Raw genomic sequence first — 16,701 nt, 5'->3', positions numbered from 1 at the left:
TGCCCCGCAAACAGCTGCGTGCCTCCTCTCTTGGCCTCGGTCTCCCCAGCTGTGAAAGGGAAGCAATGGTGTTGCCCTGTCCTGTTTCCAAGGGCAGGGAACGGGATGAAAATGGGCTGCTGGCTCAGAAAGTGGTTTGGGCTGGGTGGGAGACACATCTCACAGTGTTTCATACTCTCTTTCAGGCTTATTACAGAACAAAGAAACAGCAGGGAGCAAAGGTGTTCAGCCCCCAGGGCCTGTCCCCCTCCCCGTGCTCTTTGCGTGCAGCCCTACAGACCCTCCTCAGATGACCTTAAAGTAAATGTTATTGCTTCTGCTTCAACTTTCTCCCCCATCAGTAACCCCTTGCTGGGAACCTGCAGAATTCCTCTTCATCCTTTAATAGCTCAAGCCTCGCTATCTCAGACAGGCCTCCCCTAAATCCTTGCACAGAAGGCCCTTCTTTGGGCCTTGGCTTAACCGTTATACCTTGTTTCGTTGTCCCCTTCTCGTGCCGTACTTCCCGCTTCCCCACCAGCACGTCATGCACCTGTTCCAAGAGCCTAGCACAGAGCCTGGCACCTAGAAACTTGTGCACAAATGACCACCACATGTGTGCGTTCCACAGAACACGCGAGCACTCCTGTGGTCCTTACAGCCCCTCCCCCACCGTGCAACTGTAAGTCACGTGCAAGTCATTGCCACCAAAGGTGCCCCATTTGAATGCAAGGTGGGAATGACATTTGCAGACGTGTTTTACACCTGTGCCTTGTAGACAACGATGTGCATCCCCATGGAGTGGGGGTCTTGTTACGTGCAGGTCTGGGGTCTGCATTTTAACCGGCTCCCAGGTGATGCCCATGCTGCTGGGTCAGGAATTATTCACACTGAACAGCAAGCCTTGAAGACAAAGGGGCATTTGAAAATTTAACTCTTCCAAGGTAGCATTTCTTTCCCTTTAAGGTAGCGGGTTTGAGCAGTGGGCATTAAAACCTTTCCAGGCTACGGGGAAGATAAGAAGGACCCTTGGGAACACGTGATGCGGAGCAGCAGAAGACGACATCCATGGCGGAGAGAGGGGGGAATGCAGAAGCCGCACCCACTTCAAGCCCAGGAAGATGCCGTTCGCTTGAAGCACCCGCGGCTCCTGACAACTTTGACAAATGAGCCGTCGGATGCCGAGCGCAGCGTCTCAGCCCAGCTGCAAACAAGCGCTGAGTCACGTACCTGTTTGTCTGAAGCTTTATAAACGAGTTGGGCGACATTAATATTTGCTCTGCTTCTATTTCAGGGCTCAGCAGCAGCAGCTTTTCGAATACCTAGAATGGAGGGAGTTTTGTTTCCTGTCATGCTACTGGAGTCACGGCCAGGCACCAGCTCCCCTCCAGGGAGGGAGACCAACGGGGTGGAGACAGGAGGATCACTGTTGCCAGCACCTGTCAGGTGGCTGGGGATGGGACGGGGAGGGCTGACTTTTAAGAGAGTCCCCGACAGCATCTGCTTCACGGAGCCAGGAAGCACGGGCCCCTCCCCAGATTCCCGGTAGTGGGGACATCTCTCTGGGCACGGAAAGCAGCGTACAGAGTTACAGGACCCAGGGTCTTGCTCAGCTGCTCCTCAATGTGACCATCTCAGAATAACCCCCATCTCACTCCCTCCTGCCACGCTCCCGCAGGATCCGCACAGTGTGGGTATGGGGCATGTTGGTGAACCAGGGCAGATGATAAACCTGGTAATGTCTGAGTGAATCTGATCGTCACTCTCCAAGAGCCCCGGGGCCCTCGACGGCTCCCCAGCCCATGGTTGCTGCACTTATGGTAACTCCAGACCCCTCCCTACATGCACCCTAATTGCCCACCACCCTTCCAAGTCCCTTTCTCTAGGAACCCTTGGAAGGACCTTCCTTGGCATCCGGGCCTGGATGCTGAGCACAGCTCTGAGCTCCCCACTGGCTTCTGATCTGATCAGACTGGCTGGATCCCAAGGGCTCAGTTTTCCAAGAAAACTCCCTCCCTCCCAGCACTGCTATGTTCTGATCATATATGTAAGTCTAGATTTCTTCATCTGTAAAATGGGTCTAAAACTAATAATCCTTGCCATGTCTGTCTCAAAGAGCCGCAGGATTCTAGTAGCAATGTGCGTGGCAGCACTTCTGAAATGGTGAATGATAAATGACCTTGGGAGCTAGATGGGGTTCTGGCATCAGGGGAGTCCTTCCACTAGGCAGGTGGCACCCAGAGTGGAGCAGCCTGATTTTGACTCGGATGCATGCACTGCACAGGAAGTACACGCAAAAATGTCTCCTCCTACTTCCTATTTGTCTTAAATGCATATTCTTTATTGTCCCTCTTTATTTTATTTTTTTTTAATGTTTATTTTTCAGGGAAAGACAGAGAGGGACAAAGCATGAGCAGGGGAGGGGCAGAGAGAGAGGGAGACAGAATCCGAAGCAGGCTCCAGGCTCCGAGTTGTTGGCACAGAGCCCGATGCAGGGCTTGAACTCACGAACTGCAAGATCACGACCTGAGCCGAAGTCAGATGCTTAAGTGACTGAACCACCCAGGCGCCCCTATTGTCCCTCTTTAGAGGTAAATTAAGGTGCAAGAGAGATCTTACTTTCCTGTTAACTCAAGTTTAAGAAAAGGAATAATGCAAGCACCAGGGTCAATGGCAACTGACAGGTGGTCTCACCATCGGGGAGAAGCGGGGGGCAATGGGGCCAGGAGGGGCTGCTTCCCATCTCCTGCTGATTTTGGCACATGTGGCAAAATGCCATGTATCTTCAGGACAAGCTGCCTATTGGATTTTTATACACCTTCCTATTTTTAAATGTTCACAACAAATAAAAATGGTTTCAGAGCACAGAATGAGCCAAATCAAATACATCTGTGGGCTGGATCCAGCATCGCTAAGTCTCTGACATACCCAAACCTCCAACTGCTATCAGCTAGGGAAACTGAGGCACAAAGATGCTCAGTGACTCATGCAAGGTCACAGAATTCGAAGGCTGCAAAGCCCCGTCTTTATCCAATGAGAAGGTGCCAGACATGATTTCATTTTTAACTGGGAAGAACATATATTTGCACGTGTCTGTGTTTGTATTTATCTGTGTATACACATGTGTCTGTGTCTCTGCATGCGTATGTATGTTACGTGTCTGTGTGTGTTTGTGTCTGTGTGTGTGTGCATGCACACATGTGCAGCCCGAGGTGAGGGGGGTTGGTAAATGACAGTTTCTTTCTTTGAAAATCTTTACCCCTGACTAGGTAGGCGCCTAGGTTAGAAAATGGTTTATTTCTTCTTGAAGAGGGGACCTGATCTGTTTCTTTTCTCACGTTCAGGAGCTGCTTTCAATTTTTTCTTGCAATTTTTTTTAACGTTTATTTTTGAGAGAGAGAGAGAGAGAGAGAGAGAGAGAGAGAGAGAGAGGGACAGAGCCTGAGTGGGAGAGGGGCAGACAGAGAGGGAGACACAGAATCCGAAGCAGGCTCCAGGCTCTGGGCTGTTAGCTCAGAGCCTGACGCGGGGCTTGAACCCACAAACCGTGAGATCACGACCTGAGCTGAAGTCGGACGCTTAACTGACTGAGCCACCCAAGTACCCCCAATTTTTCTTTGCCATTTAAGGCATCCCAGAGGTTATTAGGTCCCAGATCCTTAGTTTCACTGAGGGGCCCTGACAGTCAGGGGAGGGAGGAGGGCAGACTGGAGAGAGAGACGCGGGCACTGAGGCCTGGGCGGGAGAAAAACTGCTGGGTTCCTGGTCCTGACTCAGTGGGGCTCCTCTGGGGGCTTGGAGCAGGCCCCCTCCCTCTCTGAGGCTCAGTTTCCATCTGTGAATCGATGGGTCACACCGTCTCCCAGACTGTACACACAGCACAGCTCTTCAGGCCTTTCAGGACCCACCACCCACTCACTGCAACCTGGGGGCACACTCTGACCCCTCCCCCCTAAGGCCTCGGGCTCATCATCAAGCAGCAACGCCCACAGCGCCTGCCCCACAGGCTTCGGGAGGCACTTCACGGGTGAGGCAACACTGGGGACTGGGGAATGGCAAGTCCGCCTCTGGTAAGTGGTCTGTGAGTGTTTGCGAAATAAACACAGACAATTCAATTAATGCCCCACTCAGACAGTTCTCCGGCTTCTTTCTACCATGAAGGTGCCTCAGACTCCCAGCTCAGGATTACCCGCTCTTTGGGGAATACATCAAGCTATTTCAGATCTCCTGGCCTGCCAGCCACCCGCCCCCACCCTATGCCCTCAGGCAGCCCCATCTCCGGGCTCCCCCGCAGCCCGAGAACTTCTCAGGTGTGGGGTGGCAGAAGGGCTGATGTGCCCCCGAATGGTCCCCAGGGGGAGAGGCCGCTGGGTTGGCACCTCCTCTCCCTCTGACGGCGGCTTCTGCCCACCTGTCCTTTACCTGGATTTGGATCTCGTCAGTGAGCTCTTTGGCGAGGCCGTGCAGCTGTCCAGCAGCGGGGTCCAGAGCCTTGACCACCACCCTCAGCCCGGTCCGGCCTTTCACCCGGCCGTGCACATTCATGGCAAAGTTGTACTGTGACGGGAGCCGGAGCGAAGCCTGGGATGGACACCAAACAGGTTCTCAGGGAGGGTCAGGGGCTCCAGTCCCCCCAACATCCACCTGCCTGTTCTCAAAGGCCATCGCCTCACCGCTCCAGCCAGGGCCTGCTAACCCGTCACGGGTGCGGGAGGCGGAGTTTCACGAGGTTCATGGGTGCATGTGGGGGATGTTGGGCCAACCCAGGCGGGCGGAGCTTCTCAGAGCCCTTAGCGTGTGGGGTGGGTGATGAACTGAGAGGTATTTGCTAGACCTGGCAGTTTTCTGCGAAGGGACCCTCTATTCTGGGATGTCCATGTTATGGGAACAGTCTGAGGAAGCCCCTGGCACTGGAGACAGGACCCTCCCCACGATGCACAGACAAGGCAAGAAGAAACCTCTCAAAACCACCCCACACTCGAGTCCTGCATAACCCAGGGAGGGCAGACTAGAGTCACCAGGGCTGGAACCTGGTCCCATTGTCCCATTTCCCCACTGGCTCCCTGGGCCAGACAGGCATGTCCCTTCCGTATGGGCTCGTCAGCACAATGAGGGGGTTATAACTACTCGTCCAGCTCTGAGGTCTGAGGAGAGGCCAGGGTCGCTCTAAGAAGGGCTAAGGGGAGGGGGGTTTGCCCTCTGGGGTAAATCTGGAAAAAGCCCCAGGGCTGTGAGGCATGGCCTCAGAAAGAAGGTCAGAAGTACAGACTAGGGGCCCTGACCAAGACCCTGTGACGGCCTGGAACTTTTGTGACTTCTCCACAAGGCTGCCTTCTGAAGCGGGTTACCTGCGACGCCCCTCTCTGGCGCCTAGCAAGAACGTGCTTAAAGTGGAAAGGGTTGCAGGCAGTCCGGGACCGGGAAGGAGGGAGAGCTAGGAGCCCATATTCCTGGTCACGAGAGGACTGGGAACGGAGGCAGGTCACTGGGGGTGGGGGGTGGACAGTGTCTGGGAGAAGGTGTCCCAACGAGCCCTGAGAGAGAGCAGGGCAGGGCCAGGACCAGCCTGGGAGGGAGGGGGCAGAGCTCATGTGCAGAAACGTGGGGAGAACCCTCCCGGCTCCGGACGCCGGTGCACGCAGGGGGGCAGGGGACTCTGGGGGGGGGGGGGTTACCTCCTGGTGCCGCCCCCGGATGTCCAGGATGTCCCGCTTGGTGACAGACCAGTGGAAGGTCAGGCCCGGCACGGCATTGCCAAAGGAGAAAGGGTTCTGGCTGTTGGTGATCCCAGTGATGTAAACAGGCATCTGCAGGAGAGAAGCCAGGCTCGTGACCAGCAGAGTCCCACCGCCAAGAGTGCCCCCCCCAAGCCCTGGGGCACCTCCAGCAGCCCGGGCGCTTTCCTGTCTCCTTTGTGCAACGGAGGCCCTTCTTCCCTAACCAGAGAAGGGCCTGGCACAGGGGCGAGAAGCTCTGGTGGAATAGCAAATGAACAAACAAGAGACAGAGCCAGCCCCTCCGCACGCGGTCCTTCTTGAGCTGTGCACGGCGTCTCACCTTGGCTGACAGACCCCCTTGGTGACGTGGCCCCCTACAGCTCCAGGGGGCCTGCAGCCCCCCGGGCCGCCCAGCCCACGCCACCCTGCCATCCGTGCCTCTGCTCCTCTCTCAATCTAGCAGGGGCTCCCTGCTCACGTGGAATGGGCAGAGGTGGGGTTCACGGGCTCCCTCAACCCGTGCTTCCTGAGTGCCCACCAGGGGAGGCAATACCGCTAACGGGAAGAATGGACTCCATGCCAGGCCGCCTGGGTCAACTTCCAGTTCTGGCACTTACTAGCCATGCGACCTTGGGCAGAGGCCGTAAGCTTTCTAGGCTTTCATTTCCCCACCCGTAACGTAGAGACTGACACTGGGAGCCACCTCACGGCTTGTTGATGAGCATCAAATGAGTCACCGCACAGAAAGCCCTGAGGTCCTGCTATCCAAGCGTTGGCTCCTGTTCCCTGCCAGGTGCTATTCCAGGTGTGGAAGGGTGACAGGCTCGGGGGAGGGAGACACAGGCATCACTCAATAACTGTGCTGACACAGAACTGGAGAAGGGTAAATGCTATGCCCACAAGGGCTTTGCGCTGGGAGCGAGAACACACAGAATGCCTATGAGGCCTAGAGCAGGAAACGGTAGGGCTCCTTCCTAAAGCTCAGTCTGACCCCAGAGATAAGCGGGGGTTGAGGAGAGGAAACAGCGACCTAGCAGCGACTTCCACTCCCCGCAAGAACAGCCTGAACCAGAACTCGGAGCCTGAGACCTGCCAGGGGGCTGCTCAGACAGCGACACCGGCAGTAGGTGTGGAGGGGTCCCCGTCTCACCTGGGTTCCCGTCCTCATCCGAGTGATGGGGGCACGGATCCTCACCGCCTGGAGAAGCAGCACCTCCACCTCCACGAGGTCCTAGGGAAAGCGCTTTGGGCTCAGGCTGGCTGGGGCAGGGGGGTACTATCAGCCAACAACAGGTGTTTCACCAAGGGACCCCTCCAAACAGGGAGGCTCTTGCCAAGGCCAGCTTGGGAGCTGCATGGCTGGAAGGTGCTCACGGATGTCCAGCACCACCCTCCTCTTCCCAAGGCAGCCTGGTTTTGTGGGTGGCTCACCCCACCCATATCTGGCCACCGTTCCTCCCGTTCCCTTGGGGCTCCCAGCCTTGTCCTCTGAGCCCGCAGACCTACTGGATGGAGTTGTTCCGGGTCAGCGCCAGAGACGAGGGGGCAGTGACCGGACACTGTTCTTCTCTAGGTTGGGTGGCCCTCACAGGACAGGATTCCAGATGCTCCTGACCCTAAATCTAATGTGTTACGCTCTGTCAATGATCAGGGTATTGGGACAAATGCAGGATACAGATAGAGTCTGGTTAGAGCAGACTGTATACTCTCCTTCATTCTGAAGTCTATACTCTTGTTAACCTGGTCAAAGATTAACCTTATCAGGCTTCTTTATAGTGCTATTGACTCTGTTGAACCCAGGCTACTAAAACCCTTAAGCCTTTTTTATACACTGAGCCCACCCTGTGTCTTGTGATCCGGGCTAATGCCTGGCATATAGTAGGTACTCAATAAACATCCATTCTCTTCCTTGCCTTTGTCCCTTTCACTGCCCAGTCTCCTTCTGCCAGTCCTGGCCCATGCTTTGGCCATGGGTGCTGATTCTATGATCTGGTTTAGACAGATGAACTGGGAGCTTCTGAGCAGAACCCCCTACACTTTGCGGACACGTGGGCCTCAGGCTGAACCACTGCCTGCCTGGGCTCTAGGAGATGGATTTCAGATGGAACTGCTGGCAAAGTCGCTCCACCTGCCCAGGGGTGCCAGACCCTCCCCCGGTTCCTCTCCCACCCCGCCCGATGAGAGACACATGGAGAGAGAGGTGGCCCAGCAAGGTCAGACCACAAAGAGAAGTGGGGCGCCTGGGTGGCTCAGTCAATTGAGCATCCGACTCTTGGTTTCGGCTCGGGTCATGATCTCACGGTTGATGGGTTCAAGCCCCACATTGGGCTCCATACAGACAGTGGGGAGCCTGCTTGGGACTCTCTCTCTCTCTCTCTCTCTCTCTCTGCTCTTCCCCTCATTGCACACTTAATCTCTCAAAAAAAAAAAAATTATTTAAAGAAAAGAGAGAGAGAAGTGGCTGGGAGGGAAAGGCATGGCCGTCAGCTCCTCTGGCCATAGTTCCAGCCAGCTGCCATCTCAGCCACCTGGGCCCCCAGGGGGAGAAAAATAGGCTGGTTCCGGAAGCCCTAATCCTTTCTTCAGAAGAAAAGAAAAAAAAAAAGGCAAGGCCTTGTTGGTCCTTCATCTTCTCCTCCAAGACGTCTATCTGAATCCTGCTGTATGCCACAGGGCAGATTTCACATTCCCGACACTTTGTCTTTATAAAAATCAATAGGTACAATCAGGGCATCTACCTCCACGATGCAAAAGGACTTTGTGGCTTAACCGGTTACTTGCAGAGACACTGAAACTCCGGCAAACAGGAATAAATCAATGAACTCAATGTCAGATCAAAGTCAGCCGCAGGGAAGAAGGGCATATCTTCAGGGCAGTGCACAGAGCCAGCTCCCCTGGGTGCCCTGTGTTCAGATGCTATGAGCTCATGGGAGCTCATGGACTCCTTCCAGGGGGCCCTGAATGCTGGACAAGGAGCAGGGTGACAGGGTTCTGAAAAGGCTGTCCACAGTCACGTTACACAAAACAATGCTCTTCTTAGAGCCCAGATTTCTGGCACGGTCACGTCCACACTGCAGTCTCCCCTGAGACGCTCCCACAGGGCACCGTCAGGGAGAATCCAAGCACTCTGAGCCCTGCTCAGGAGGTGGAAACCATCTCCCGTCTCCCTTCCGGACCCCGGTGAGGTCTCTACCCCCTGGGAAACAAGGGAAACTATTGGACTTAGAAACCGACTTTCACCCGCCTAGTGTCAGTGCCACCAATGAGGGGCAGGAAGACCCTCCTGGGGGGAGGACTCCCCTAACTCGGCCTTTCATTGTCTCTGCTGATCCAGAAAAGCACTTAGCAAAAGTCCCCGAGTCCAGCCGAGAGGCTTGGGGGATAACTTAAGTTCATTGGTGCGTGATTCAGGGTCTCCTTTTCTCCTGGAAATAGAACTCTGGGTCAGAAACACTACTGATGTCCGATCGTCCACATGCTTAGAGCAGCCTGGCTACGCACGCCCCTGAAAACACACACTGCGATCCATGAAGCGTGTCGGAACTAACAGTAACCCCTTTTCCACCAGAATGTCCCCAAGCCCTGGCCCACTAGCTGTGCCTCAGGACTGTCGTCTGGAAACAGGGTAGCCGTAGACCCCCTGGGGCAGGGGTGCTGAGAGAACTAGAGGGCTGCAGGCTGCGTGACCATCATGCACTGGAATGTCCCCAGGGCAGGGACGGGGTTGGAGACCAGGCTCTGTCCCTTAAGGAGCAGCTGGGGAGGGGCGCCTGGGTGGCTCAGTCAGTTAAGCGTCCAACTTCAGGTTATGGTCTCACGGTTTGTGAGTTCAAATCCCATGTTGGGCTCTATGCTGTCAGCACAGAGCCTGCTTTGGATCCTCTCTCTCTCTCTCTCTCTCTCTCTCTCTCTCTCTCTCTCTCTCTCTCCCCCCCTCCACCACTTATGTGCTCTCTCTCTCAAAAACAAACATTAAAAAAAAAGAGCACTTGGGGAGACTCAGTCTGGAGAATTCGGAGCGATCTTGGGGGGCTTCAAGTTGGCTAGGCTGGCCCTGGTGGGGGGTCAGGTGGCAGACAGGGGCTGTGGACTCAGAGGGCAGAAGCAGGACCCTCAGAGAGGGGTGGTCCTCATGAGCAGAGCCAGAACCCAGTTAACAGACTTCCTCCCCATCCCAGCTGACCAGCACCCCAGCTCTTGAGGGGCGCAGTGCAACCCAGCACTTAGAGGGCTCATGTCCAGGGAGGCTTCGGAAGCACCCACGTCCAGTGGAGCCCACGCTCGTTACCTGAGACACGATGACAAGCTTGCCGGTCTCGGCGTCCACGGCCTGGACGACCCCAGACACGGTGCCATTGCCGACGGCCAGCCCCCGCACCAGCCCGGCACTGTTTACCACGGCAACGGTCTCATTGCTGATGGAGAAGAGGATGTTGGACTGGGGCTGGGGGCCACCCTCCGAGGTGATCTGGAGTAGGGAGAAATAGCAGTGCCCATTAGCCCCCGCCTCATCCTCAGAGCTCAGGGCCCGGAGCGCCCCATCTTAGCCCTCTGGCGCCCAGGAGGGCAGGCCAGCCTGGAGCCAGGCAGGGGCCACGGGTGGGGGTGGGCGAGCACGCGGCCTTTGGTTCCTACCTGCATCATAGCCCCGATGATCAGCGTCACCTTCCTGGGTATCAACCTAAACGGGGGAAAGACCTGCGTGTGGAGACACAAGAGAGAAGGGGGCCATCGTGTTCCAAGCTCGCACAGCTGGGCAGAATTCACCCCTGAATATTTTCAGGGAGGCACGGTGCCTGGACATCCCTCCTCTGTTAGAAGGGACTGGTGAGGGCCTGGAGTCCTGACCAGCTCTGGGTGGGTGGGGCCTGAGCACCCCCACCCCCCGCCCCAGGATTTCAGCCCGCCCATGGGCCTGAGGATCTGTGGTTCTCAGGGGCATGTTCTGTTGTTTACAACAATGCTTCATTTCACCAGATGTGAAACCCCATGAAAAGAAAGACAATTTTATTCATGTGAGACCCCTGCGAAGAGCAGTGGTTCTCACAGCACGGTCCCCTGACCAGCAGCACCAGGGTCACCCAGCAATCATTAGAAATACACATTCTCCAGCCCACCCCGGTCTATGGAACCAGAATGAGGCAGGGCGGCGGTGGGGGGGGCGGGTCCTGAAATCTATGTGTTAACAAGTCCTCCAGGGGATTCCGATGCACGTCAAGGTTTACATTCCAGTGCCTTCAAGATGTTCCATTTCACTGAACTTCTCCAATTTCTACTGACAAATTGCCTGAGAATAGTGCTCTACTTCGATGCCCTCAAAACTTCTCAGATGAAGAAAGAGGGGTGTGGGGGGTCAAGGACAAGGATGCCCTGGTCTCTGCAGCACAAAGAAGCCCAACACCATCGTCCTGCACCCCCCGCAGTGCCCGCCTGGCAGGAGCACAGGAAGAGCCTGTGCAGTGAACGAGTGTGGCGGTCGGCCGAGGGGCTGCTTTGTGCATCAGGATTAGTCTCCGCGGGGCTGAGCTATTTATAGCAGAAATGAATTCTTCTTCACCAGAAGAAAGGAGCCCTTCCTTCTAGAGGCACGAACCAGAACCACCAGCTCCGGCACAGTTTAATATAAAGTCTATCCGCCCCTGGGTGGACGAGACCCGTGGAGGACGCTGGCAGGAGGCAAGCAGCTGATGGAAAAACTTGGACGGGAAATTTTGGCCAATGGGGTCTGGGAGGCTTGTGTGAACACCTAATGCCACAAGACGGAGTCCCAAGTCACACACTGAGATGACTGCGGGGTGCCCCAGAGCTCCCTCACTCAGGACCTGCTTGCTCCAGGAGCTCACAACAAAAGCCCACTGCTTCTAAGGGCGGGTTCAGACCGACTGTCAAGATGGGCTTCCACACAGGAGCCTAAATCTGCCCATGGCTTCTACCCAGCCGCTCCCTTCTGGCACCAAAGGGTTTCAAGAGTGTTCTTCCACTCCCCGGCTGTGTGACGAGTGGCTCCCTTTCTCTGAGCCACATCCTGCCCACTCTGTCCCAGAGGGAGGTAAAAGTCACTCAGATCCCTCCCTCTGGAGCTGCCTCCCCAGATCCCTGGGACTGGTGATGGCTCCCTTTTAATCAGGGGACATCGCAGGGTATAGATTTTAACCTGGTTTCTCCACGGCAGCTTCCTGGGCTACCCCCATAACTCCTGGCCCGCCACAGAAATGACACACTTCCCACCCCGTGCACGCATGCAGTAAGGGCAGGACTGATCCCACACAGGAAGGTGGGAAGGGAAACAGCTTTACCTCAATCTGCTGCGGGGCTGAGTTGATTCGCTGTCCAGCTTTATCACTCACGGTTGCAGTGAGGCTGGTCTGGCCAATGGCCACACCGTGGACGCGGAACGTGGCGGTATAGTTATCAAGGGCTTCATCGAGGGCCCTGGAACAGAGGGAAGGGCTGGGACTTCTCCCCTGGACCTGCCAGTCCTGTCCCTGAGATGCCTTCCTCTGACCCCTAGGAGGACTCACACCAATGTAATGATCTGGGAGGCTGCTCGGAGCTTCAGGTCCATGAAGGCAAAGTATTTGGCCAGGAAAGGCTTCTTGTGAAAGTCCAGCACCCGGACATATGCCTTGACCGTCTTTCCAATCTCCACCTGCATCATAGGGGACAGAAACTCAGGGTAGCCTTTGAATGACCAGTTTCATCACCTACTGTACCCTAAGGCTTTCTGTGAAAACGTCATCAACCTTAAACCCACAGACCTAGTTTGAACTCCAGACAATCAGCCAACCAACAGATGAAAATTAATTAAGTGCCTACTGCACACAAAGAGCTTTGGGGATCCTTAAATGCAAAAATTACGCTCTCCGCTCTTAAAGAATTAAGAATCTAGTTAGAGTGAACAGACACAGCCAGAATGGCATACAGTAGGAGTTCCATAAGTGCTCACTGACTGAACAGCTCACATCTGGCACCATATGATACATACAGTAAGAACTTTAAGATACCAAGAGTCAGAAATGCTTAGTGAAGAAGGAGAACTCTGATCAGCAAATTACCAGTGGAAGTAAAACCACAGAAGGAACATTTGAGGCGGTGTGAGAGAATATTGGCTTTTCAAGCACTCTAAGCTGCTCGAACATTCCCCTTTTAATTACTAACCATTCTCTCCAGTCAGGAAGATAGGAACCTGACAGCAACCCTCTATAAGCCTGGCCGCACCTCCTTCAGGTATTTGCAGTGACAAAAATTCCCGGTTTACATTGAAGAAAAGCCTAGATCTGTTACGCATTCCTTTTGCAAAAGCACTTGGCATAGTTCATTTTACTCATTTGCTGATGAGATTCCAAAACCCTCACGCTAGGGAGAAAATTCACCATCGGCAAGGGGTATGCCTGGCCGGTTAGTAACTACACCAGCTAGAGACCGAGAATCCCCAAGTCGGGGCTCACGAGGAGACGACGTCGGGCGGGATTCGCAATTGAGCTTTACCGACGTCAACTGGCAGGAAGAAGGATAACCTCAGAGGTTGCTTGACATCACACACGCGGAGCGACAGAGGTGAGACAACATCATAAGCTCAAAGCAACTTGGCGGGGTGGGGGTGGGGGGGCAGGGGGAGCTGGGTACAGGGACTCAGAAACAGGGCATGAGGAAGGTAACTCCCACAGACACACCGCTCTCCCAGCCTCTGTGAATCAGCAGCGAGGGGCCTTTTAGGGAGTGGCTACTGACCTTGTCAACCACACGGACGTACAGCTCCTGAATGTCCGAGACGTAGACGTCGGCCTTCGCCGGGGCTGGGAAGGCCAGGCACAGGTCATGGATCATGATGGTCGACACGCCCGGGAGCAAAGGGAACACCTGGAAGGTTGGAGTGGGGCTCAGTCCTGCAGCTGCTCATGGCATCAGCCCATTGCCCATGGGACACCATCTCCAGGAGACGGCTGGGCCAGGGCTCAGAGGAAGATCCTAACCCAAGCATTGCCCTGCCCACCCCTCGCCATGAGCCCCCACTGCCAGCCAGGGGAAGTGCTTTAAATGTAAAATGGTAGAACTGGGATGGATCTCCAATTTATGAGAAGGAGAAAACGGAAGCTGCTTAAAGCAGGGCAGTCGATGGCCACGGGGCACAGAGCAATTCGGAGGTAGAATGAGGATTCCAACCCGGGATTTCCCAGCTTCTGTGCAGGCCACCTGCCTCTGCAGCTCTGGTGACAGAAGAGTGTCATGCATGACATAGCTCCTTTCCAAACAAACCTCTCACTCAGAAGTCCTAACCTGACCTTGCAGAATCTCAGAACCCGCAAAGAGACCATAGAGGCCACCACAGTCTCAAGGTTTAGCTCTGTGAGTCTCATTCATCTCTGCCTCAGCCGTGCTTGAAGTAGAGACCTTATGAACATCCCGAGGAGATGGACACACCCGGGTTACTGTGTTCCGGTCTTCACTGCAAAGACCCCCCCCCACCCCCAATCTTAAACCTCCTTCTCTCCCTATCTGCTTCCTGGGACCACACGTTCAGAAGCATCTCTCCCCAAATAAACTGCACCATAATCACTCTCCCACGCTGTAGATGCACTTGCAGTGATGTGTCGTATTGTTTAGGCATGTATCTCAACCACGTGGTCTGGGGGCTGGGCAAGTGGGGTAAGCCACAGAGCTGGTGGGTGAATCTAGAGCGGTGCTTCCTGTCTCTAACCCTGGCTTTGCTGCCTGCAGCTTGTGGTGTTACAGTCATGGGGGGGCAGGGGATGTTTACAGTGAATGGTTCAGTGCTTGCAAAGCTAGAATTTCAATATCAAGAACCAGTGGGGGAAATAAAAAGCAGATTTCTGACCCTAATGAGATAGCCAAATATGATCACATCATATCCAGGTTAAAATCCTTCAAAAAATGGGGCACCTGGGCGGCTCAGCTGGTTACATGTCTGACTTCAGCTCAGGTCATGATCTCACGGTTTGTGGGGTTGAGCCCCACGTCAGGCTCTGTGCTGACAGATCGGAGCCTGGAGCCTGTTTCGGATTCTGTGTCTTCCTCTCTCTCTGCCCCTCCCCTGCTCACACTCTGTCTCTCTCTGTCTCTCTCAAAAATAAATAAGCATTTAAAATTTTTTTTTCTAAATCCTTCAAAGACTGCCCAGAGAGTGAGTCCAAATCCTTAGCCCATCCTAGAAGAACCTGGCACGAGCTGGCCCTTGCCCATGGCTCTAATGTCACTGTAAACCATGATGCCTTACCACTGTCAGGCTCCAGCCACAGTTCTGCTCTGTTCTTCAAAGCCAGCTAGCACCTGCCTGCCTGCCTGCCTGCCTGCCTGCAGACCACACAGTCCATCTTAATGATCTGGGGTTCTTCCCCTGCACCCTGTCTTCACCTGCTGGCTCCTGCTCATCCTTCAGGCCCCTGTTCAAGCATCCTTCCTCAGAAAAGTCTTCCCTGACCAGACAGCTAAGAGCTACCTCTGTTCACTTCTCCTAGTGCAGCTTTACTGCATATAATTTGGCCATGACGGAGACCGTGGCCTAGTGACCATCCTCCTTCAGGCTGTCTTCTCGCCAGCTGTAGCCTCAGGGCTGAGCCTGGCACCCGGCACAGTACCAATAAACATGTACCAGTCAGGTCAAGATCCACGATCACAGCTCTAGGTCATTGCAGTTACGGCAAAGAAACCTGACTTTCCAGCTTGCTTCCTTAGCTTCACTTTTAGCTTTGCTAAAACCTAGAAATTCTAGGGAAAAAAAAAAAAGTCTGCAAACCCCATGTACCCTCATCTCTTTGGGAAGTGCTGTGATCCAACTCCTTCAAAGCACATATGGGGAAACTGAGGCCCACTCAGGACGGGAACCCAGCCTTGGAGGGGCAGCACTGGGGAGAGAACCCAGGTGCCCAAGCTCCCAGTTCAGGGCTCCTTCTGCCACACTCTGCCAGAGCAACCAAAATGGAACTGTGGGCAGGGGAGGAGGGCGGGGCCGGCCGGAAAAGGCCAGAGCTGAGGCAGGCCCCAGCCCCATTAGCAAGCTCGGCCAAACTGGAAACCCTGCCGGCGTCATTGAGCTCAAGGGCACATCAACCCGGGTGAGGCGTGCCTGAGTTATTCCACACGATGACTTAGAGTCAATTAACAAAGATCCCGTGGCGGAAATCACACTCGCCTTCCAAAGCGATGCCTGTGCAATTTGAGCCATTGCCACACGAGTCAGGAATTAAATACAGGCCGAGGAGTGGGGTCTGGAAACCAGGGGCCTCCAGTTTTGCCGAGGACGATTCATCCTGGCTTATTCTCTTTCCCTTAACGGAAACTCATTTAAAAACTTGAGAGAGAAATGAGAGCTTTCTTTGAAAGCCTAACGCGAGGCTCCGATCTAATCCTCCTGCAGAAGTTATTGCTGTCAGGACCTGGCGTGTCCTTCACAGCGCGAAGAAATTACATGTTGCACTGGCTGCTGAAAGACCCGCACAGGGGAATGCACGGAAAGCTTTCTCGTTTTCTTTTTTTCTCTCCTTCAAAAGGACCATTTTGCACATTTTAAACAAAGATGTAAAGTGGCGAGGGGAAATCAATTCGTCTTCCGCTTGATTTCCCAGAGGCTGGAGGTCCGGCCACCTTCCGGGTGACAGATGCAGAGACGCTGCGTGGCCCGGCCGGCCTGCCTGCTGGCAGCCATCAGCTCGCCTCGCCCCCCCTGAACAAAGCTTTAAGGGAGAGAGTTCACCAGGCCCCTTGGGAGACGAAGAAGCTGCTCTGGGGGAAGCGGGGGGACCTGCCAGGCAGCTGGAGGCAGAGTGGGGGCCTGCCTCACTGCAAACTCTAGATTGTGCAGTCTGTTTCTGCAGGCATTCTGGGTCCACTCGCTTCTTGACCGACATTGAGGCACGAGTATGAAGGAGAGGAGGAGGAGAAAAATCCAAGCCCAGAGCGAATTCTAATTTCCAAGTGTTGAAGGTGCCACCTGAGAACTTCAGCGAACACTGAGCCCAGAGGAAAGTCCTGTCATCTCTTCAGAGGC

The 16,701-nt window shown here is 54.7% G+C and overlaps 1 protein-coding gene across 4 annotated transcripts in view; it reads right to left on the bottom strand.

The window, feature by feature from the left end:
* The window catches only part of NUP210 (nucleoporin 210), a 108,138-nt gene that overhangs the window by 17,505 nt on the left and 73,932 nt on the right, over window positions 1-16,701 (bottom strand). For all 4 annotated transcript variants that reach the window (XM_045493957.1, XM_045493958.1, XM_045493956.1 and 1 more), the window contains exons 21-29: window positions 13,428-13,556; window positions 12,218-12,345; window positions 11,993-12,128; window positions 10,332-10,394; window positions 9,985-10,164; window positions 6,847-6,927; window positions 5,655-5,786; window positions 4,402-4,560; window positions 1,210-1,301 (exon numbers count right to left, since the gene is read on the bottom strand). In XM_045493957.1, the coding sequence (XP_045349913.1) occupies window positions 1,210-1,301; window positions 4,402-4,560; window positions 5,655-5,786; window positions 6,847-6,927; window positions 9,985-10,164; window positions 10,332-10,394; window positions 11,993-12,128; window positions 12,218-12,345; window positions 13,428-13,556 (1,100 nt within the window). The remainder of the gene's footprint in view (window positions 1-1,209; window positions 1,302-4,401; window positions 4,561-5,654; window positions 5,787-6,846; window positions 6,928-9,984; window positions 10,165-10,331; window positions 10,395-11,992; window positions 12,129-12,217; window positions 12,346-13,427; window positions 13,557-16,701) is intronic.

Source organism: Leopardus geoffroyi, chromosome A2, assembly GCF_018350155.1.
Source record: "Leopardus geoffroyi isolate Oge1 chromosome A2, O.geoffroyi_Oge1_pat1.0, whole genome shotgun sequence".
Lineage (NCBI taxonomy): Eukaryota > Metazoa > Chordata > Mammalia > Carnivora > Felidae > Leopardus > Leopardus geoffroyi.
Note: the sequence above shows the minus strand (reverse complement) of the source record. Positions and strands in the feature narration are given on the sequence as shown.